Source organism: Triturus cristatus, chromosome 2_2 (assembly GCF_964204655.1).
Source record: "Triturus cristatus chromosome 2_2, aTriCri1.1, whole genome shotgun sequence".
NCBI lineage: Eukaryota > Metazoa > Chordata > Amphibia > Caudata > Salamandridae > Triturus > Triturus cristatus.
In genome coordinates this window covers 873,201,143-873,225,228 of record NC_140582.1, presented here as the reverse complement: position 1 = coordinate 873,225,228, position 24,086 = coordinate 873,201,143, and the positions used below count along the sequence as shown (strand labels likewise).

The window sequence follows — 24,086 nt, the reverse complement described above, 5'->3', positions numbered from 1 at the left end:
TGTTTCAGCGTGCATCTGTTAGCAAATATCCTTATCTTAACTGCAGTTTCACTTCAATTCCGACCTAAAAAAGCCTTGTACCTTTGTTTATGTTTTAACGTGCATCTGTTATGAATTATCCTGATGGTAACTGCATTATGACTTTTATTCCAACAGTCAAACTTAAAAATGATATTAAAAAACCATAGAGCATTTTATTTCTCAAAAATTCAACATTGCGTGTATTAATGAAATAATAAGGTAGAGAGTTTTTTGTTTCCTTTTCTGTTGAAGTTGTTGGGGTTTGTTTTCTGTTTTGCCAGCGGACATGGGCAGGGATGCTGGAGCCTTTTAAGGTGTGGCTGGAAGTAAATTGCAGTGCATATGCACTTGTTTCAGCACCAGCTTTTTAGAGCTAACGATGGTGAGCACCTGCAGGACCAGGGCCAATTAAAGCTGGTGTTATTAAAAAATACAGTAGAGCATTTTCAGTTTCCTTTTCTGTTGAGGTTGTCGGGGGTTGTTTTCCGTTTTGCCAGCAGACATGGGCAGAGATGCTAAAGTCATGTAAGGTGCGGCTGGAAGTAAATGGCAGTGCATATGCACTTGTTTCGGCACCACCTTTTTAGAGCTAACAATGGTGAGCACCGGCAGGACCCGGGCCACTTAAGGCTGGTTCTCTTTGGCTCATTAATACAACTATATCAAATAGTCAAACTTAAAAATTATATTAAAAAAACCCGGAGCATTTTATTTTAGTAATATTAAGCATTGCATGTTATTAAAAAATATTGTAGATGTTTTTTTCCCTTTTCTGTTCACATTGTCGGGGTTTGTTTTCCGTTTTGCCAGCAGACATGGGCAGAGAAGCCGGAGTCATGTAAGGTGTGGCTGGAAGTAAAACGTAGTGCATATGCAGTTGTTTCAGCACCAGCTTTTTAGAGCTAACTATGGTGAGCACTGGCAGGCCCCGGTCCAATTAAAGCTGTGTCTGTTGGTGTGATTAATTCAACGATACCAAACAGTCAAACTTAAAAATGATATTAAAAAACCACGGAGCATTTTATTTTACTAATATTAAGCATTGTGTGTTATTAAAAAATACGGTAGATCATTGATTTTCTCCTTTTCTATGGACGTTGTCGGGATTTGTTTACAGCTTTGCTACCACTGCTCTTTAATACTTTCACTGCTCTTTAATACTTTTTATATACTAAACTACAATATACTGCGAGACCTATTGGCACTGCCAATGCTTGTTTGTAATTGCATTCATGAGGAAAGCCATAAAATTGATTGTGTGTAAAATATTACAAATAGAAAAAATATGCATTTTGTTGGGAATTTTGATAAGAATGAAGTGCTTTAAGAAAGTCATCATTATGCGGTGTGATAATTTCTGACCGCATTACTTTATTCTTTTGTCCTTTTTTGGTCGAGCCTCGACAGCGCTTGCGCTATTTGCAAGAACTATTGTACCTCGTTCATGGGCATTTGGCACACCCACAAATTGACATTAGTTGTTGTCTGTGTCCTTTAAAAATGCCTGCTTGTTATTGGTGCATTTGTTTAAATGCCCCTCATTTGTGTGCTTAACTCCCTCCCTGGTAATTTCACTAAGAGAATGTTTTGTTTGGCCATCACACTCTTATAGCGTGTAATGGCCACTTCTCCCTCCTTCAATCTGGCTATTGTAGCCTTATTATTAATGTATAGTGCCTCAATTTTAGATGGCGGCCGTACGTCATGCGTGATGACTCATTAACGTCAGGACGAGCCCCTCTTGTTTCGTTCACCAGTGCACATGGAGTTGGAGCTTGTTGGTAGAGAGAAACCACATTAAAGCATGGCTCATTTTGGGCTCAGGGCCATCCCAGCCTCAGTAAGCGGCCCATTACTTTCCTCTTGAGCAGCCCCATGATTTAGCTTGTCTTCACACACGTTCTTCGCTTGGCCACACCCCTTGCTGCTAGCCTCGCCTTTGCCGTCCCCTAGTTATACCGGCTGAGATGGTTGCGTGCCGCTTTTTTTACGTGTCTCGTGTTGGGGTTCTGCGGCTTGCTTTTACTTGAATCTCTTTTGTGTCTGGGTGAACTGCCAGGCCAGGTCCTCCCTGGACTGGAAACAAGCATCCTAGGACCGGTTTCAGGCTTTCAGCCCTCATCAGCCAGAATAGCTTGACTCCAGTGGCATGGAGAGCATGGGACCCACGTCTGAGTATACCTGTCCCACTCGTGACAAATGCAAAAAGAACAATTGATGGACAGAATGCAGAACAATGTCATTCATTCACCCCAGTACAGAGATCTGGGCCTAAATCCATAGTTTTTTTGCTCACCATGCCATTCCAGTTTGGACCCAGTTGGTCTTCAGCAAGATGAACACTTCATTGCTGTTTGACTGTCCAGCCCCTCCCCTACCCCTCTGGTATTGAAGCAAGTACCGGGAGGAAACACCCGCTGTATTGCCTTTGATAACACCACAGGATTTTTCAGGGTGGGATTCGTCCAATGCTCACATGACTGTGAGATAGAAATTTTTATATGTTTCCAAATTAAGTTCAGATACTCATATTTGCATGCAAGTACTTTTTAGCTCCACTGGTTGCACGGCAGTGATGCACAACAGTTTTTTGCTAACAAAAAGCCAGGTCAACTTACTTTTAGGTTGCCCGTTACAGAGCAGTCACTAACATATCTGTTATCCTTTTACCAGCATTAGGAGTCAATCCTGATCTATGTGAACACCAGTGGCGTGGCTTGGTTCTGGTGGGGGTCAATTTCAATCATGATGAAACCTTTGGGACATCCCTACCATGCTTTTAAGAACTTGTGTCCCATTTTCATTTCAATTACTTGCACATTCAGATTCAGCACGCTTCTCGTGTTCTGTTACGTGGGATTTCAGGATATCGAGGTCAGAAGGCAATGGATATATTGCTCCATTGTTTGATTGGTGCTTTTGGTTTGTCCATCCGTTTGCGGAGGACAAACACAATTCCATCTGCAAAGATGAGCATAACTCAGTCCAAAAATGAGACACAAACTGCGCTACTCTATCAGACACAATAGAAGACGGCAGCCCATGCAATCTCACAATGTGGGTTATAAAAACATCTGCCAACTCCCGGGCACTCGGCACTTTCGGCAAGGGAATAAAATGCGCCATCTTGGTAAACAGATCTACTACCACCAATATAGCGGTATACCCTTCCACCCCTGGGAGGTCAGTGACAAAGTCCATACTGATAGTATGCCAAGGGGAGGGAGGTAGAGGTAACGGATTCAACAAACCAGAAGGGCATGTATGTGTAGATTTACTAACTGCGCACACAGGGCAGGATGCCACAAACACCTGCACATCATGACCTATCGTGTCTCACCAAAACCAGCGTAAACATAACTCCTTGGTCTTATGCATTCCGGAATGGCCTACTAAAGGAGAGGAATGACACCAAGTAAAGACCTATTCTCACAATTGGGGCAGTATATACAAACGTTCACCACAATATAACAACCCAGCCCTTAGGTCATACAAAGGACCCATCAACCAAGGAGTCAAATCTGCCTTTCCCACCTCCATCTTCACTGACACCAAAAATTCATCCTCTGAAGTACAGCCTACAATCCTCTCAGCCGGAATTATGTGCCTCACCTCCACTCCCCCTGCATCCTCAAAGGGAATTTAATGCCAGTGTCGAGCAGAAAAACTCCAGTTTCTTGTGGTCTGTGTAGATTGTTATAGGATGTCGAGTCCCCCACTAATGATGCCGCCATTCCTTAAAGGACAATTTAATCGCCAAAAGTTATCTTTCCACTATTGTCTAATTGCGTTCACCCGATAACAATGTCTTAGAAAAGAATGCAATAGGATGCATGAACCCTGTCTCCTCATCTCTTTGGGATAACACACCCCCTACTGCATATGGCCATGTCTAAACTGGGGTGGTGTAGTGGGCAAAAGAACGATGGATTTAACCCAGATCTCTTGACTGGGGGAGAATGTATGCATTGTCAGCATTCCGTCCATCATTTGTTTGTTGTAACAACCCCTACTGCATACATGGAAGCATAAGCCTCCACAAAAAATGGCAAAGCTGGATCTGGATGTACAAGGACAGGCGCTGTAGTAAACCTCGATATCAACAAAGTCAAAGCTGCCTGGGCATCAGGGAACCAAATAAAAGGGACACCTTTCCTTAACTGGGCAGTCGTAGGTGACAAAATATCCGAAAAATTAGATATAAACCGCCTGTAGAAATTGGCGAACACTAACAATACCTGGTTGTCCTTTACACAAGTAGGAGACAGCCATGTTACTATTGCCTCGATCTTATGAGGGTCCATCTTGATGCCGCTAGCAGACACAAGGAATCCCAAAAATTCAACATAAGAGGTATGAAATATACACTTCTCCTGCTTGACAAATAAGAGGTTCTCACGCAACTTCTGTAAAACTTGTGTTACATGGAGTATGTGTTCCCTAGTGGATGTGGAAAAAATCAAAATATTACCAAGATAAACAGTCACACTCACATCAAGGAACTCACGCAACACCTCATTTATAAAAAACTGGAAAACATCTGGGGCGTTACACAACCCAAAGGGCATGACGCAGTACTCAAACAGCCCAAACTTCATACGGAATGCTGTTTTCCACTCGTCCCCTTCACGAACACGAATGAGATGATAAGCACCCTGCAAATCCAGCTAAGTAAAAATAGTGGCATGCTTCAATTGGTCCAACAAGACCGGGATTAGTGGAAGGGGATACTTGTTTATAATCGTCACCTTATTCAATGTCCTGTAATCCACACAAGCGCGGAGATCGCCCTCCTTCTTCGGAATAAAAAAATAGATGATGACACAGGTGAAGTGGAGGGACTTATGAAACCGGAACTCAACATCACATCCAAATACTCACGCAAGTGTCTTTCCTCCGGTTCAGACAATGCATATACACGGCTGCAGGGCAAGGTGGCACCTGGCAGAAGGTCAATACGACAGTCAAAGGGCCTATGAGGTGGTAACACCACAGCCTGCACCTTATCAAACACATCCTGGAAATCCACATAGGAAGAAGGAATGCCAGTAGGCACAATGCTCGTACTTGCAGCACAGGTCAAAGGCACAACCCAATCCGTTGCCACCTGATAGCAATGCTGCAAACAATGTAGAGAATCCAGAGTCACCGTACGCCGTACCCAATCTATTTTTGGGTTGTGCAACTGCAGCCACGGCACTCCAAGTATAACCCCAAATGAACAAGTGTCTATTAGATCGAAACTAATAGTCTCTGAATGCCCGTTATCACAGATCAGCAACAGAGGCTCCTTCTGATGAGTTATTGACCCAGACGACAATTCAGTTCCATCTATTGCTCTAACAGGTTCTGGCTGTTGCTTGTACACATATGGGACCTTTAAGGTCTCAGCCAAACAATTATCTATGAAATTCCCAGTGGCCCCAGAGTCGAGTTGGACAGTCATAGTTGATCTACGGTTGACAGACAAGACCAAACAAACAGAGATGGTAAAATGCTGTGGTACTCTCTGAACTGCACCTGGTATCACATTGGGGTTACTACTAGCTACCTCTTCCTGGAATACCTCACCATGGTCTCGCTCCAAATATGCCACCGCCTTTCATTGAGGTACAGAAGATGGATTCAATGGACATTCACGAGCAAAATAGCCACCCTTCCCACAGTACAGGCACAGATTGTGAACTCTCCGTCTGTTCTTCTCTTCACTAGTCAATGGCCCTCTTACTCCACCAATTTGCATAGGCTCAGATGTTTGTTTAGCCTTAACAATTTCCTTTGCGTCTCCCCTCACCATCACCACCCGAGTCCCCAGAAACCAATTTTTCTCACCACGTCTCTCAAGAAGCCGGTGGTTCAATTTAACTACTAAATCAATAAACTCTGTACAGACCTCAGGTGGATCCACCACTTGTGACACTATGTCCTTGAGATCCTCACACAACCCCTGATAGAATATAGATGTTCTCTTTGCCATGGGCCAATGGGTCTCGGAAAAAAGATGGTTAAAAGAGGTAATATATGTCAAGATGTGCTGTTTCCCCTGTCGTAATTTCAACAACTCCACATCGCTTGCTTGCATAAAAGCATGCTTCGCAAACAAACAGCGCATCTGCTTCTTAAAAGCAGGATAATTATACAACACAGGATCATCCTCTTCCACTAAAGGAACAGGCAAGTGGTCGCAGAACCTGCCAGATAAAAAATAACAAAAGCCACCTTTGCTGCGTCATCAGGGAAGGAAGATGGACGACACATGAAATGTAAATGGCACTGGTTCATGAACACCCCATACTTATTACAATGCTCTGTAAATCTCTCTGGGACAGCCAAAGGGACAGGAACCGGGGTATTAATTGTAACAGCAAGGGGAGTGTCACCACTAGCCCCCTGACTAGTTGTACGATCAAAGTGGAAAGTGGCAGGTTGCAATAGGGGCCCCTGTGTTTTGGATGATGGCCCCATACCTGCCACCCACGTGCGTTCCCTGACCCTAAGGGCACTCAACTCCTGATGTAATCTCACAATCTCCTGTCGCAAGCCCTGTACCTCAGACTGAAGGGCTGTAATAGCAGCCATTAATTCCTGCATTGAAGGAACCCCTTCCTCCCCTAATCTAGGCGTCCCTTCGTCCAGATCCATCTTCTCTCAGGCAGTATATTAATTTGTGGGCTTGGTTTTCTGTTTCAACACCACTCCAAATAGTGCCCAATACTGCGGGAGCGAAGAAAATCCCAGTCCTCTTCCTTAGCCCTGGTCGGCACTACCCTCAATATATAGGTGAGGGCGGTCAAGGGCAACCGGAGAAGGTGGGGGAAGGGGACAAAACAAGGAGACCAGCATGGACTGCCCTGGAGACTGGAAGGTTCCACTTTACTGTATCACACAGGAAGAGGCCAAGCCACACTGAAGAATTAACAGAAGACAAAAGAAAAGTTTAGACCGAATAAACGTGAAAATAACCACACACACACGTGACTGGGTATTAAAACACAGAGAATTTCTTACCCTTCCCACTGGGTTTGATGATGGTCCAATAGAGGAATAGATAGTGCTGAATACTTTGCCAATAAAACAGGGTAATTCCAAGGTATCAGTAGTCCCGGGCACAAAATCCAATTCCAAGGTCGGTTGAAAGCAATACACCTTCTCTAATGAAATGTATTCAGGAAAGGGGAAAAAGGCAGTACATGGCAAAAAAAATGAAAATTAAACTAACAAACCAGAGAGTCCAAATATGTCCATTTAAGACCTCTCTTTATGGTGTACCAAAAAAAAGGACTCAAACAAAACAAAATCGCAAGTCACTTAAAAGACCCGACAAGAGGACTTTACTGAAAGCGGGAGAAAGGGGAGGCAGCAGCATCCTAATTCTCTGTTCCACGCTAATTCCCAGCAACACGCTACGAACTGTAACTCCACAGGAAGCGGGAATAAGGGCAAGATTAGGGAAGGAGGGGGGATCTACCTGGCAAGTCCTTTGTAAATGCTCCACGATCCCGTTGAAAATCAACAAAGTCCCAGTAATCCAGAAACACTTCCAAATCCAGCGCGAGCTCTCAGCATCCAGGCAAACAGGAAGGCAAGGCAAACAGAAAGTCCTAGAAGGTCGGCGAAGAGCTTCCGGATGTCAGAACCGGAAGCAAAAGCAAGCGCCGATCATAGCAGGTAAGGGTGTTAAATACTCTAATTTAACATGCCCAAGTCTCTAAATGCATACCCAATCACGCGAATGCGGCAGGGTAGGGAAGGTATGGAAAATGAAAAGCTGTGTCAGTTCCCAACAGGAATGATAAAGTCAGATTTTAAATAGTATTTCTGAAAATGCCACTTTTAGAAACTTGGCATTTGCCTGTCGTAGCCATTTAGTGCCTGTAGTCTGTCTCTGGTCACATGACTGGGTGTAGCTGACAGTTGAATGTTATATATTCCTCCTAGAAAGCCACACAAAATAGGGAGTTTAGATGTGCCTGGATGGGCCATCACTGGCAGGGTGGGAAGGAGTAATTGGGCACAGCCTCACTTACATCTGAAGGCTGTGTCCTGCCTCCACACCAAGGCCTTCATGCCCCTTTAGTTTGTCTAGAGCCAGGGCAAGCAAGGCAGAATGCCTGGGACTTCAAAGGGAAAACTGTAGAATCTTCTCCCCCACTCAAAATGCACAACTGCATATACATACTCAACATCAGCCACCTACTCTTCAGTACACTTCTGGACCTCTGGATACTCTTCCAGGAAGAAGGACTGATGTGCTGCTACAAGAACTGCCACTCTGCTGGACTGCTGCTCTAAAGCAACTGCGGCCCTGCCGTGCTGACCTGCTGCCCTCTTGCCTGAGGAAGGAGAACTGGACCTGCAACATCATTTTGAACCACAGACCCCAGAGTGACTCAAAGGGCTAGTATGCTGGCCTCTTGATCTTAGCCTTAGGGACATAAAATGCTCCTCAAAACCCTGAACCAGCACCTGGGACCAGCTGCAGGGAGTTCCTGATCCCCGAGTGGTGCCTCTCTGGTCATAGACCCTTGGTGTGGCTCAAGTGTGCTTAAATCAAGCTTTTGGGCTCTTCGCGACTGCGAACGGGCCCGTTTGCATTGAGATCTCGCCACTTGCACTACAAATTAGTGCAAAGCTCAGGGAATGCCGACTACTCGTGCTTTGTCGACAGCATTTTTTTATGCTTTCCCTGATCCTTGCAGCCCTCTGCAACACAAATGGGACTATTAGCATGAACTTGAGAAGGTAAACCTTAAGTGGGACTAACCTGGACTGTATCATGGTCAGCCTGAACTTTTCACTTTGACCCAGTCCAGCGCGACCATATAGCAGCGGTTGGCCTTTGGGCTTTTAGGCACTAATTTACACTTTATTTTTATCTCAGGTTCTACTGATTGGACGCTTGTCGTCTTAGTCTTGTTTTATATATTACATTTTACTCTATTCTTCTAAGTTGGAGTGTGATCTTTCTGTGTGGTATTTTCACTGTGTTACTGTTTGAAGTGTTGCACAAATGCTTTACACATTGCCTTTAAGTTAAGCCTGAGTGCTCTGTGCCAATCTACTGGGAGTTTGCTTGTACCTTATCCTGACAAGGACTGTGGTTGCTGCTTGAACAGGGCTCACACCTCAGTCAACCAGTAACCCAATGTCTTATACATGCAGTCTCCTATACCTTGCAAAACACCCACATAACGTGTCAAGTTCACATTTACCCTATTTGCAAATGTAGGCTACTTTTTAGCTATCTAACTCACTAATGGGTGTCACTTTTATTTCTGTTCCCATGCCTGTTTTCTGTACCAGTCCAACCCTGACCATTCATATTTAAAAAGAGAAGGAACATTTAATGGCTTAGTGTGAACACCTTGTGTTGTCCACATGTGAACAAATTAGACTAAACTCAACAGTGGTGTGCTCGGGTAGTATGTACCAATAGTAACTTTCAAAAGGTGTATAGTTGCAAAAATATTAAAGTAAGGGCAAACATATCTGAGAAAACATGGTCAAAATACAATAAATACAGTCAAATATTCATAATAGTAAGTTCATACAAAATAGTTTATCTTAGAGAAAACAGTGGCACACCTGCAAGACTGACAATCAAATTGGGCATCTTTTTATTCTAACCAATGACCAGAAAAGAAAGAGATGGCCATTCTCTGATACACATTTTGAATACTTCTGCTGGCTTGAAGAGAAATGGCCAAGTGGTCTAGAGTGATCATTTAGTTCCCACAGCAGACCACAAATGAATCGGTCCTCATGCAGGTATCTAACAGAGTAACACCTATACAAGACCACAGTGATACAAATGACAGAGTCCTCAGAAAACCTCTAGCCTCGGATCTAGATGAAGATGGGAGGGAGCCTGGTGGTGGATGCTGGGGCCCGCAGGCTTACTTGATAATGAACTGTCAAAGTTCAGAAATAGTACAATGGAGGTTTCTTTAAAACTACACATACCTTGACCATAGAGCAAAAAATGAGTCAGGGCACGGTGGAGAGGTATACTTCTTGGAACCCTATCTCATCCGCAAATATGAGGGTAATCTTTTATACCATCCACTGTTCCAATCTACCTTTGTATTACAATTGTGATCATTTGATGTTCCTTTCTGAATCTTCCACATTCATGAGCTCTTTCTCGTTTCTTGTCAATATTACATTCTAATGACCACAGATTTGTGCCTTCTATTACACCAGATCTCAAACATTTTTAATATGTTGACACTATAAACGTTATAATTAATTTCTGGGTCATTAAAGTTATTGTAACAAATATGCACTTCTTTTTCCTAATTGTAACTTTCTATTTTACCTTTTTCACCCTACTGGCGAATTCTCATTTGTGATTAAGTATTAGGCCTTGGAAGAGATTCCCACCAGGGCAAAGTGTCTTGCTTTCCAGAACCCAATTTTTCATCTTTCAATTTTCAGTCCCTTTGCTTGCTGTCTAGTCTACATTTCCTATGACATATTAGGTACACTAACAGTACCAAGTAGTTTCACTGTGCTGTGACGTCTTCACTTCTCACTGATTTAGAATACCTCATTTAGTTGTTGCTGGCTGAGAGAAGACGATAAAAGTTTCCTAAACCGTCCTTCCTTATACTTCTGTGTAATGAAACGGTGTCTTTGGTCTTGCGTTGATTCCGGGTGAAGTTGTTTTTCTGGCTGAAGATTTGCGGCCCAGAAACTATTAGCCTTCTTGTTTCCGACAACAATAAAGAGCTGCAATAAAAACAGACACAGAAAGAAATCACTGATAAATGTCAAAGTACACATGTCAAATACCTATACTTTTTTTTGTTTCTAGTGGAAGATTATCATGCGTTATGGTCTACTTTGATAGCAATCGCATAGTCAAGGCTATTCGTATAAGCCTCGAGCGATAAAACATTTTTAAAAATGCATCCATCATATACTTTAACTATGATTTGAACACCTGTGCAAACATTTGGGGGTGCATCAAAATTCATACCATTTTGCTTGGAAGAATGTGAAAATGCTAGCTCTGATGTGAAGCAGCGACAGCAAAAATGTTAATTTCCAAACCTATTTTTTTCTGTTTATCCACATGGAAATATATTTTCAAGTGGAGAACAGCCTACCTCCAGGCCTCCTGATAACAGGTTTGATTTTCACATTCCATTTGCACAAAAAGTTCAGCATTTTTTTAATATTGTTAACTTCACAACTGAACTGTTAAATTAAGGAATATCTGAGACTACCCAAAAGGTACAACTTTGGCTACTACCCCGGAATTCCCAGGTAGCACATTTAACCCTAAAGTTATGACTGCTTAAAATCCACCAAACTTGTGGATTTAACATAGAGGTACGAGGAAAAATCTAGTTCTGTGATTTTGAATTCCAACTTCAAAGTCAAGGGTTTATGACTGGAAAGTTAAAAAGGTATAATGAATCAGTCGAATAATAAGTGTGATGATATGCAAATCAACAATACTTTTTTTATTGACCTTGGAAGGATGAAACCCTGAGTCATTCCTGTTGGGATTCAAACTTGCGAACTTGTCTCAGGGAATTTCGTCACTTAACTGAATTTCCTCTTAGAAAATTGAGTCTGGGTAATACAATATGACAACTTTAAGATGTACGATTTAGAAATAGGTGTATAAAAATAAAATAGAGCCAGAAAAAGCAAGTGACCATGAAACGTGCTCAGAGACTTTCTACTCTACCATGACTCTATAGAAGGAAAAGGAAAAATGGAAAAGAGGAGCATAGAGCAATTAACCCATAGTTCTATGAAAAGTATGTCAATACAAAGAAAAACATAAGAAATTAAAAACAAGTATTGCAGCATTCTCACGAAGAGATAAATGACATTAGGTGTATAATATACAGAATAAAATATTACAGAGTAGTAGAGGGGTCCCGTACACACTGGGTCACTGAACCCAAGCTGTATCTGGCTGATGCACCTTAACTAGGGCGAAAGTGGACCTGGGTTACTTTTGTTCTGGTTCAAGGGAAGACCTGGCCTGGCAGTTCAGGCTGGACTGTTCACACAGGAACAGGGTCAAGACTGATTTGCATAAGGCTGGGTCTTTCTGAGGTGGCATGGTGTGCAAAATAACGATGGACTGGGATGCAGCTCTGAGGAATTACTACTGGCTGAGATTATTTCAAGCATTCTATCCATCACTTTTTGTACACCCAATAATACCCACTACAGTGAAGTCAGCAAGTACCAGAATAGGCCTGCAACTGCAGCTCTAACAGGAGGCTCCTTGCGTCTAAAGATACAGGAGGAGTTAGTTTGTGGTAGAACTTCCACATTCATGTGGCAATAGCATTACTGATCTTTCAACCAGTCCATAATGATGACATTTTTTTGCTCATTATAGACACTTGCTCCTGGTTCTCTCTGATACACTGAGTGAGAGCCTATAACTAGCATTATAGGCCAGTGCCCACCACTAATGTTTCAAAAATCCACTAAGAGCCAAGTGACTTTTCCTCTTCCGGGCATCAAGATATTTGTTTACCATCACACCTGAAATCATAGCACCATTAGGCATCAAGTCAGATCTGCTGTTGGAAGAACAACCTATTAAACCTGAGCCACACAGAGGGTACAGTCTGTTTATTTCTGAAATGTCATACTGAAAGTACACTTTGATACTCCGAAGATCAATAAAGCCAACAGGAGAAATGTGTATTAAAAACTATAACAAAGCACAGAAGAACAACTGATTGATGAGGGTTAAGTGAAAAGAACTTGGTGAACTGAAAGGTTTTATGATTTGTGTAAGGTCAGACTCTTCCGGGCAGCTACATTTTTCATTTCTATAACCTAATTTCCTTCCAGGCTCCCCGCTGCAGTTCGATCTGACGCACTGAAGAAGACAGGGGTTCTCTGACTAACCTTCTGAGTGCATCCCTGATATGAAATGCCACATTCATGAGCGCATTATATTTAAAGATGTCGAAGCATTATTGTAAACAATCCACCCCTGCGCTGTCTAGTTACTGTTGTGTTACTGCGGCTCTACCTCCCATGAGTGCTAGTTCTGGCGGGCACTGCAGCCTTGCCGTTGCAAACCTTGCTTTCTTGAGAAAAGAAAGTGAACTTCTGTGAAGAACTAGAGTAATTGATCAAATTGTTTCCCAAAAGAGCAGTCGGCTCGTGAATCAATGCACCCTTCACTGTGTGTAAGCCCATTCGAGCCCACCCCATCACTCTTTGAAGCTGCGTCCTTGAAATGGCAGGATTGTGCAGACACTGGGGTGCTTGCTGTACAGTCATTCCAAAGATGAGACACTGACCTTTGTTTCTACGTCTGAGTATGTATTTCTGGATGCGTCACTCCACGTGTGCCTTTTTTTACCCGCATCATACTGTGAAGATATTGGGGGTTCTGAGTAACGTTGTTAATGTAGTCAAATGTGTGGCTGCTCAAAATGAAATTAAGGCTCCTGTGATTATTCCTCAAGGCCATATATCAGAGTAATTACCATAGATAAATTATGCATCACTTGTTAGCATGTAATTCGCCAACTTTAATTTATACTTGCTCTTCTTCCACAAACTTTTCTCAGACTTTAATTAACACATGGATCTTTCCATTGACTACGCTGTCTTTCAGGCGCGAGACCCAGGGGTGAGTGATTGTATGGAGCCCGGTTGAGCATGCAGGGAGCACTGAAAACTGACGTACAGAGGTGCAATTTACCAAGCCAGGGTGTGACGTGCAGCAGCCACTGCAAGCCGACAGCCGGGGCTCGACAGGTTTTTTTTTTGTGTAAGTACCCTCCGAGCTGTCCTCATTAATTTTAAAGTTTCTCATGTCTTATATAATTCTGTTTTCCTCCCAGAGTCACACGGGGCACATTTAATTCCATTACCTCGACGAGTTCGTTGCTCCAAATGCTGGCATCTAGTTTCAGGCTCCGCACTTTTGAGATTTTGGGTCCAAGGGATCTGTGTGGTCCTGAATTACAAGTAATCAGAGACATTTACATAGTCATTCATATGCTAAACACAACATTCAAGAGTTATTCCTTTGGACGCATAATGTGGGCACTCATGCACGGCACTGGTTAATGAGTAAAAAAGCACGTCAGCCAGTCGATAATCAGACAACTTCGTGGACTTGCACAGCTAGGCATTTCATCATACTTGTGCTCTATTTTGGATAAAAAGTTCAGATTATAACAAATATATCTCCAGGGCTTATTTCTTGAGTAGTAAAACCACAGCCATGAATTCCACACTCCTGAGTAAAATAAGGTGTTATGAAGCTCAGTTACACAGATTGAAACAAAAGGGATGGTCTCTGCATCAAAAGTACAGTTAAAATAGTCACTCATATTTGCACATTGGGGCTATAAGGATTAAACAATATTTTATGCGGAATTTGACACTATTATTAACCCACCGTTGTATTGGCAATCACCTCAAACATGGCCAATCAAATATATTTGTCTTCGGGTGTAAACTCTTTGCACTGATACCAAAGAGGCAGTAATGTTAGAACTACATTTTCTGATCTCCACAAATCTAGGTATGTTACACAGTTGTGGTACTGGCCATGGGAGTCTTTAAAATCATTAAATACGCCCACGAATACACTGACAGCAGCAGACATCAATGTTGTAGGTGGAACAAATTCACAATGAAGTATTACACAGTATTCATTCACTGCCATACATGCCTGATAAGCCCCGGCAGAGCAATATGTCTGAGATTAATGAGCAAATGCATCAAAACTTAGGTGCTATGCTAACCTCCACATATGTAGCACTATGGTATATATATAAGGAATAAAGGACCCCCGCCATACTTTATAAATATATTGCAAGTCACAGAGTTCCATAACCATATAGAGGGTCGAGGCCAAAGGCTGAGTTCCTTCTTAAGGTTATGAAACTCAGAGGTGACTTCAATATCCTTTTCAGGTAAACCAGGGGGCACTTTATCCCATATAATACATGGTCACACCATCACCTTTCCCACAAACCACCTAAAACCTTGGTGCATTGCTCTTTCATATAAAAGAGCAAGCATGTTTGCAAAAACGAAGAAAAAAAATAAAACCTAGTGAAAAATTAAACACATCAAAAAACTGTTAGATAGTTGTTGCAAACAGATATTACACAGTAGCGGACACTGGTATTGTGAAGTGGTGAGGAAGGGGAATGAAAACTAAAGAAAAAATAAGTATAAATCTTAAAACTACACTTACCTGCTTGACAGCCGCGGCCTTCCTCCTGATCATCGCCTCCTGGACGTCCAGGAACTGCTGCACACTGTGCAGGCTCCCAGCTCCCAATCCCACAATGCCCACATGCTGGGAATGCTATTTGGGTCTGGGATTGGTCAGAGCACCTCGGTTCGGCACTCAGACATAGACTGGGAGCCTGTGTTGGTTTCTTCACCCAGCTGGACAACATAGCTATTATTATTTTATTATTATTGGAGCTTGTAGAGCGCGCGGCTACCTCCAACGGAAGTGCCCCGGCGCCAGCAGCGCATCCATCCTAAGGGGGGAGAAGACCGGGGTGGACCGTCGGCTCTAAGGCAGGCCGAATAGCCATGTTATTAAGGCTTTCCAGAACATGGTTTCTGAGTTGATTTTTCTCAGGTGATCAGGCATGGAATTCCATAAGGTAGCGATTTTCACCGAGAAGGCCCGGCCACCAATCCTAGCCTTTGCAAAACGCGCACTCGCCAGAAGATTCTGATCATTGGATCGGAGTGCTCTGGATTGACTATATTTCTGAAGTCTCCGCTTCAGGTATAGAGGAGCAGTCCCTCTAGCTGCTCTATGAGCCATGACCATAGCTTTGAATTCCACTCTTCTCTTTACCGGCAGCCAATGTAGAATGCGCAAGTGAGGGGTAATATGATGTCGTAGTGGCACATTCCTAATTAGCCTGGCTGTCGCGTTTTGAATGAGCTGTAGCCTCCTGATACTCCGGAAGACCAAGGTAGAGACTATTAGCATAGTCAAGTTGAGAGGTGACTAAGGCATGCACTATTGACTTCCTGCAGTCCATGGGCAGGAAGTGAAGGAATCTCCGCAGAGCCTTCAGTTTCCAGAAACACCGTGAGGAGACATGCGCAATTTGTGCCTTGCTAGTGAGTTGTGAGTCAAACTTGAACCCTAAGTTCCTGGCACAGGCAACAGGAAGCGGCGGCAGATTTAAATCAGTCGGCCACCACAATGCAGATCGGGGCAGAGTAGGTTGATTAAAAAATAAGACGTCTGTCTTATCGGTGTTTAATTTTAGAGAGCTGTCTGTCATCCATGAGAAGATGTTCAAAAGACACGGTCTAAAATTGGCGAAAGCTGTCTCGTTGTGTTCTCTAAAAGAGAACACCAGTTGTGTGTCGTCGGCATACGAGACCACTTTCACCCCACATTGCTCAACAATTGCTGCAAGGGGAGTAAGATAGACATTAAAAAATGTGGGGCTCAGAGCCGAGCCCTGAGGAACACCACACATCAGGGGGCTGGAACTAGAGACATAGGGTGAAGAATCACTTGTTGAAAAAGGCCCTCAAGAAATGAATGGAACCATACCAAGACGGTTCCCGTCACTCCTAAATGATGGAGTCTGTTCAGGAGAATCCGGTATGATACCGTGTCAAAGGCTGCGGACAAATTCAACAGCACCAACATTGCACAGCTACCCTGATCTAGGATTTCACGGATCGATTCGGCCACTTCGAGCAGAGCTGTCTCCGTGCTCTAGTCTGACCTAAATCCAGACTGGGAATCGTGAAGATAGTTGTTCGATTCCAGGAAATCTGAAAGTTGTCTCTGGACTTCTTTTTGAAGAATTTTGGCTGGTGCTGGGAGAAGAGATACGGGCCTGAAATTCTTTAACTCGGCTGGGTCAGCATCCTCTTTCTTGATGATAGGCTGGACGTAAGCTTTTTTCCAGCTGATTGGATAAACCCCAGTCTCTAGTGAAGAGTTCCAAATAGGATTCAGTGTAGAGTTGAGCCAGGGGGCTAATACCTTGAAAAATCTGGTCGGGCATGGGTCCAACGGAGAGCCTGATTTTATTTTATTTAATTCTCCCAGTGACGCTTCCATCCCAAAAGGGCGGAAGGCCGACCATGTGTCCAATCAGGAATGAGTTGCCAAATCAAGTAATTCCAATGATGGAAAAGAGGAGTAGATGGTTATAATTTTAATCTGGAAGAAAGTAGCTAGATCTTCACAGAGGGCCAAAGATGGAGGAATAATTCTCTTTAGGGCTTGAGGTTTCAAAAAACCTTGAACTATCTTAAAAACTTATTTTGCGGAATTGTCGAGGACTTGATCTGCTTTACAATGTAGTCCCTGATGAGCTTTCATTTCAGACTATGAAATTTCCTCAGTGCTGCTTTATATTCGCGTTTGGCTGAAGGTTCATATTTTTTTCGCCAGACACGCTCCAGCCTCTTACATAGGCTTTTTTCCGTCCGGAGCTCCATGGTGAACCAGGGAGCTGAAGGTTTATTCCTGGCTAGTTCCATAGTCTTAAAAGGGGCTATTTTATCCAGGGCTGAGTTAACCCATTCATTGAAAACAAAGGCATCATGGCTCGGGTCACCTGTGAGCTTAGGGGGAATGTTATGTAGCTCGCAACCCATGCTCCAGCTTCTCCTGTCCACAATAGTAGGTCTAACGTGGTTATTGCAGGCCACCCAGGTTAACTTAAAAGGGACCAACCAATGGTCTGACCAAGTCACAGGTGAGGGATCCTCTACCTGTAGTGTATGATCATTTGTGTAAAGTAGATCAAGAGTGTGGCCAGCTACATGTGTGGATAGTAGTACCTTTTGAAACAGGTTGAACGCTTTAAGGGTATCTACCAATTGAACCGCTAGGGGGCAGTTCACATTGTCCATATGGACGTTAAAATCACCAAGAACAGTAAAATGTATTTGCCTCAGTGAGAGATCGGCAGTACTATCATACAATTTCTGCCAGTGGGCAGACAAAGCATTTGGAGGTCTGTAGACCAGGAGTGCTGCCCTAGAGGAGGTTGTGGAGAATTTCATGTTATGTTATGTTGTATAAGCTAATAAAGCGCACTGTTACCCGAGGGTCTCCTGGCGCTGCATACTGTTTACTTAAAAGAGAGTCCACCCCCCAAGAGTTTCCCGGAGGTTAGCCTAAGAAAAGCCATGTCTTTAAGTTTTTCCTGAAAATGAGGAGTTCCGAAGCAGATCTTAAATGAAATGGAAGCTCGTTCCAGGCGGTGGTGGCTTTCAGGACAATGCTCATACAAAAAGACATGGCCTCAATTAGCTCAATGTCTTCAAATTTCCTGTATGAGATCTCCCAGCCTTCCCTTATAATTACGGCCAGGCCGCCGCCTAACCTGTTGCCCATCCTACCAGCCTTGATTATTCTATAGCCTGTAGGAATGGTCAGGGAAATGTCTGGGCTCGAGCTCTCCCTCAGCCAGGTTTCCCAGTCATTAGTCTTTAGAGTGAGCCAGATGTCACTAGCATGTTTAGGGAGAGATCTACATTGATCAGGCAGGCTGATAGGTGGCCTGGAACTAGATTTAGAAGTAGGTCCTAGGGTCAATGCACCCGCTGAATTATGGATATCTCCCTCCCCTTTCAGAGGTGCCATATCCAATTTGAAGGTGCAAGTCCTACAGTAAAGCTTGTGATGGCCACAATCCTCGTCCCCCATCAAACCAGGATCCAAACATGGAGGCTTTTTACAACCTGATGTTCAAATAGCGAGTAGCTGTTCTCTAATCCAAACATTCTTAGCCTGAAGGGAGCCACGGGCATCATGGCTGGCGCTGGCCGCGATCCAGACGTGGACGGGCGCAGACGGGCGTGACTTTGGCGCGCCAGTGGCGCGCCCGCTGCACGTTCGCGCCAGTCTCCCTTTTTAAAGAAAGAGCGTCAGAACGGCTAGCCCACTGACTGCAATTCCAAGATGGCGGCGCAACGTAGCGTTACGTAATTGTAAAGCGCATGTGCAAAAGCGCAATATCCTAGCAGCACAAAGGTACAAAGTATCAAAATTAAGCAGTGCCAAATAGAATGAGCAAGTTTTTTAAAAAAGGACCAGCCCCCCAACTTCAAACTAAAAGAATGTGCAAAATCGGCAGATTAAAAGAATGTGCAAAATCGGCAATACCTAAGATCGCGTCTCTCCCGGCTCAGGCCTCAGGAGGACGCAGCTGTGCACGTTTGCGCCAGTCTCCCTTTTTAAAGAAAAAGCATCAGAACGACTAGCCCGCTGACCGCACTTCCAAGATGGCAGCCAAACGTAGTGTTACATAATTGTAAAGCACATGTGCAAAAGTGCAATATCCTAGCAGCGCAAAGGAACAAAATATCACAATTAAGCAGTACGGTTTGGCCAGTTTGACAAACAGTCATGCCCACTTGGCAGTGCCCACCACTCCCCCCTCGTCCCTAGTGCTGCAGCATCAGGATGAATGGTCCGCCCCTCCCTCGGCTCACAGCATGTAGGAAAACAAATAAAATGATAATAGAAATGTGTTTATCATTTTATTTTTGTTGGTTGCCTCTGCTGGCTTTCAGTAGGGAGGCGACGCTCCTCCGCCATAATGGAGGAGCCGCCCCTGATATTAGAAAAAGTTCAATACAAGTCAGATTAAAAAAAATTAGCTGGAGTAGCTCTGAATGGGTAAAAACATGCATAAAGATTCTAGCTATTCTCTATTTAAGGAGTGCAAAAAATAAACATATACTCTCCGCTTGACACTATAAGCTGTTGAAATAGAGCAGAAGAAAGAACAGCAAGGTTTCGTTTTCATTGCTTAAAACAGCTGCTGCAGTTATGCTCCATGACCTGACCTGCCATTCACCTCTGCTGCTGGCACTGGCAGCAGGCATTGTGACATCAGAACTCGACTGTAATAATTTATAATAGTCGAGTTCTGACATCTTTTCTTCATTTATTGACGACTGGTCGCGTCACAAATCGGTGATTATAAAGAGATTAGAGACTGCCGTTTATACAGGGATTACAGATTTCCATGTATTATAAATAAATTAGAGGTTGCCGTTTATACAGGGGTTACACAATATAAATACAAACATACAGCTGTCACATGCAGTATTGTGCTCTGGCTGGGCTGCAGTTTAGGATCACTGCAGCGAGGTGTGGGTGAAAAAATTGTCTCTGCTCTGTAGGAAAATCTATTTTTATACATTACAAATGTCAACATGCAGTGGTGCATTTAGGTCCTCAGAGCTAGGTGCTCACCATACATAGTAAAACAAAAATTGAATGCTACATATTGAGGATAGTCTGCCATCGCAGTAAATAAATATCCAGAAGCTGTTTTCACTGTGTAGGTTAGTAAAGATGTTCCATAAAATAGGCCTTGATGTAACTAAAATATTTTTTTACATTTCCACATAGAAAAAGGCTAGTAAAACCATTCAAAGTTACTATTTTCCACTTAGTTTGAAAAGTCGAATGTAATGATAAAAGTAAAATCGTGATCTCTTCAGTGGAAAAATAACTATATAAATGTTTACTTTGTGCTGCTTGAGACAAAATTGGTATTGCCTCTCAGGCCACTCCAGAGGCTCAATGCACATTGCTACCTGGGAGTAACCAACCTTGTTACCAGATGACAGTGACTTGTCTTCTGGGTCCAGGCAGACATGAGTATTGTTAACAACTGGTCTCTTAACAGAGATCTGCCACAGTGGTGTAACAAAGGCCCCCACGGTGCAGGGGGGCCCCGAACTCCAGGGGGCCCCTCAGCATTGCACCCTGGCCTCGGTGCTCCTGAGTGAGTCTGGAGACAGGCCCCCTCCATGTACATTGCAGGGGGATCCTCTCAAGTTTTGTTATGCCACTGATCAGCCACCTAAGAGGGGGCAGGAAGAGTTGGGAGAACAAAGGACAGCCTTACTACTCTATAATTTTAGTCTCCAGCCCAACAGGACACCGAAGAGAGGACAACTCATCTGAACAGGTAAATGGTGAGGGAAGAAACAGGGGTCACCCAGATGGAAGAAGGGGTTAGCCATCTTATATTTAGGATTTCTGGTAATTTCTGCTGTAAACAAAAGTGTTTTATGACTTCATGACTGTTAGAATCCGGGGTCTCTAGTTGGCGCAGGTATGCACTTGCGACAAGCAGGGACCCTTTTCATCTAAGTCAGGGCGAAGGATTACTCTGCGAAAATAACCCCTGCTCACCCTCTAGGTAACGTGGCGCGAGCAGTAGGGCTAGATTCCAGAGGGCATAAGGTTAAGCATTCCAGATGTCCCACACAACAATCACCAACCCACCACACAGAGACACAAGGCTGTATTTATGTAAAAATAAAGTAATTTATATAAAAGATTTCTTTAAGCAGCCTTTCAAAAATACAGGTCTTCACTTAAATAAGGTTCCAGTTACTTGTATTACTTTTAGGCAGTCCACAGTTCTAAAAATGGCAATTTTCAGATCAAAATATGCTCCCTTGGGGGTCTGTATGCTTCGTAGCGCCTCCGGTACGCTTCGTACCGCTGTTTGGACGCGTCGTGCCGTTTCCCACGCTTCTAGCGTGAGCACGCGTACGCTGGACTGAAGCCGTACGGACCGTACCCTCGTAGGTACGCGTCGTACAAGTCCGGTACGCCTCTTGCCGAACCTCACGCTTCTCGCGTGAGCACCGTCTATGTATTTAATGCTGTACGTGCCGTACCTTCGTCGGGACGCCTCGTACAGCTGGTTCGCATGGTTCCAAAACTCACGCTTCAAGCGTGTGAAGCGTAGCGGGACGAGGGCGCCGTACACAGCGAAGGAAGCTGCGTACAGGGGCGCTGCAGCGGACAGTACCTTGTTCTTCGGAGGCAATGTTCGTGGCGGCCTCAGGAGTCCACAGAGGAGTGTCCCACGTCGCGTTGTCGTCCCTCATGGTCAGTGGGCGGCGATGCTTTGTGGGGCGCTTCAGGACATTCCCAGGCACACAACGAGGTTGGAAGCAGGAGGGGCAGCTCGGGGGTGATTTCTAGCGCGTTGCAGCGCGGTCGGCTTTACTCAGATGGCGAACAGTGCGTCGCGGGTCCTTACAGGGATCTCCACGGCCAGGGGTCGCAGAGGCTCGGCGCTTGGAGCCTCGTCAGTCTCTGCCTTACTTTGCGAGCTACGGCTCGGGGAACAGTTGCTTGCTGTGCTCGGGCCAGGCAGGCAGGCAGGCCTTTACTGTGCTCACAGCAGCCCCGGTGGCAGAAGTCGCGGTGCTCAGTGAGATGAGGGGCACACAGGTTCTCTGGGGTCAGCGTTTGCAGAATCACCTCCAGCAGCTTCTCTTCTTCCAGGGGAAAGGTAGCGCCCACTGTTCCTGGGGCGCAGTTCAGGGGGCAAGTTCACAAGCAAGCCCTTGGAGATTGTTTGTTAAGCACAAGTTGAATCAAAGTTTCTTCTTCAGTCTTTTTCTCTCCTTCAGCAGCAAGGCACCCACCACAGGCCAGTCTCTCAGGCTTAGAGACAGTACTCCTCCATGCAGCTTTTCCAGGTCCTTCTCTTCAGGCAGAGTTTCTTCTTGGCGCAAACAGGATCTGATTTCTTAGGAGCAGGGCTCCTTCTTTTATACAGCAATTCTTTTGTTCCTTCTCGCCAGGGGGCCTGGGCCTGGCTCAGTCCGGTTTTGGAGCACTTTGTTGTGGTGACTCTGCTCTTTCCTTTCAGCAGCAGGGCAGAGACATCAGCCGCTCCACAGGGGCGGAGCCGGCATTGTGGTGGCAGAGGACAGGTCTATTCAGAGTCAAGGTGTACTCCTCCCACCCATCCTGGTGTAATCTCTCTACCCACCACCTGGCAGCCAGCCTGTCTCCTGGAATTCCCCAGCCCTGCTCCCCACTGAAACTAGGCAGCACACACACACACACAGCAGAGGCGGACTGAAATGGCCAGGTCAGTAAATACTAACTTTCTAAAAGTAGTATTTACAAACACAGGATATTAAAATAAACTTTACTAAAAGAAGTATTTTATTATTCTGAGTTCAGGCATACTAAACTTGACTTTCTACCATGCTCTATGAGTCCACTGGGATTACAGCGTGTAGTAATTCCAGCAGCCCATTCTGGCCTATGGAGAGCAGGTAGCCTTCAATAGTGAAAAACGAAAATGGCTGTAATTCACTATTAAGACATGCCACACACATCAGGGCATGTCCTACCTTATGCCTACAATGCACCCTGCCCTTGGGCCTACCAGAGGGGTGACTAATATGTAGTTAAGGGAAGGTTTAGGGGCTGGCAAGTGGGGGCACTTGCGCAGCCAGCGCGACAGTACCAGACTGCACGCAGGTTCTGCAGTGGCAGACCTTAGACACATTTTACTAGGCCGCCTCTGTGGGTGGCACAACCAGTGCTGCAAGCCCACCAGCAGCATTTGTATTTACAAGCCCTGGCACTCCTGGTGCACTTTACTAGGGGCTGATAGTAAACCAAATAAGCCAAACATGGATACCAATCAATGTATACATTTTACCATAGGGAGAGCATATGCACCTTAGCACTGATCAGCAGTGGTAAGGTGCCCGGAGTCATAAAACAGCCAACAACAGGTCAGAAAAAATATAGGAGGAAGGCAAAAAGTTTAGGGATGACCCTGCAAAAAGGGCCAGGTCCAACAATGCCTGACAAACTAACAATTCAATAGATGCTCGATGAAAAAAACATGTTTCTTCCTTGAGAAAAAATTAAAGCCCCGTTAATATAGCACTGCAATTCTAACATGTTGTATTTGTTCGAAAAGTGATGATGAATACATTAAAATATCATCCAAATAAAGAACTGCATTTTCGGAGCTAAATTATTAATTTCTTCCTTGCCTAAAGCTCTGATTTGAAACAAACAGCATCCACAATATATCCAGACAGTCTGCTATTTTCGGCATCCCAACCTGCCACAATATGTATCTGAGAAATGAAATAACTTAACTTCCGCACTGAGGAGGGCATGGACTTTTGTTGATAATTCACATCTCTTTCATATGAGCTTCCAACTCTCTGTCACTATTTAGAAGGGGAAGAGGATGTGGCCGATCGGCTCTGGTCACCCTCGAAGCTGGGGACCTGGGTTCGAGTCT

At 44.3% G+C, this 24,086-nt stretch overlaps 1 protein-coding gene across 3 annotated transcripts in view; it reads right to left on the bottom strand.

Moving 5' to 3' along the window:
- ARAP2 (ArfGAP with RhoGAP domain, ankyrin repeat and PH domain 2) overlaps positions 1–24,086 on the bottom strand; it is a 1,345,662-nt gene that overhangs the window by 789,049 nt on the left and 532,527 nt on the right. For all 3 annotated transcript variants that reach the window (XM_085642300.1, XM_085642298.1, XM_085642299.1), the window contains exons 12-13: positions 13,893–13,978; positions 10,570–10,752 (exon numbers count right to left, since the gene is read on the bottom strand). In XM_085642300.1, the coding sequence (XP_085498426.1) occupies positions 10,570–10,752; positions 13,893–13,978 (269 nt within the window). The remainder of the gene's footprint in view (positions 1–10,569; positions 10,753–13,892; positions 13,979–24,086) is intronic.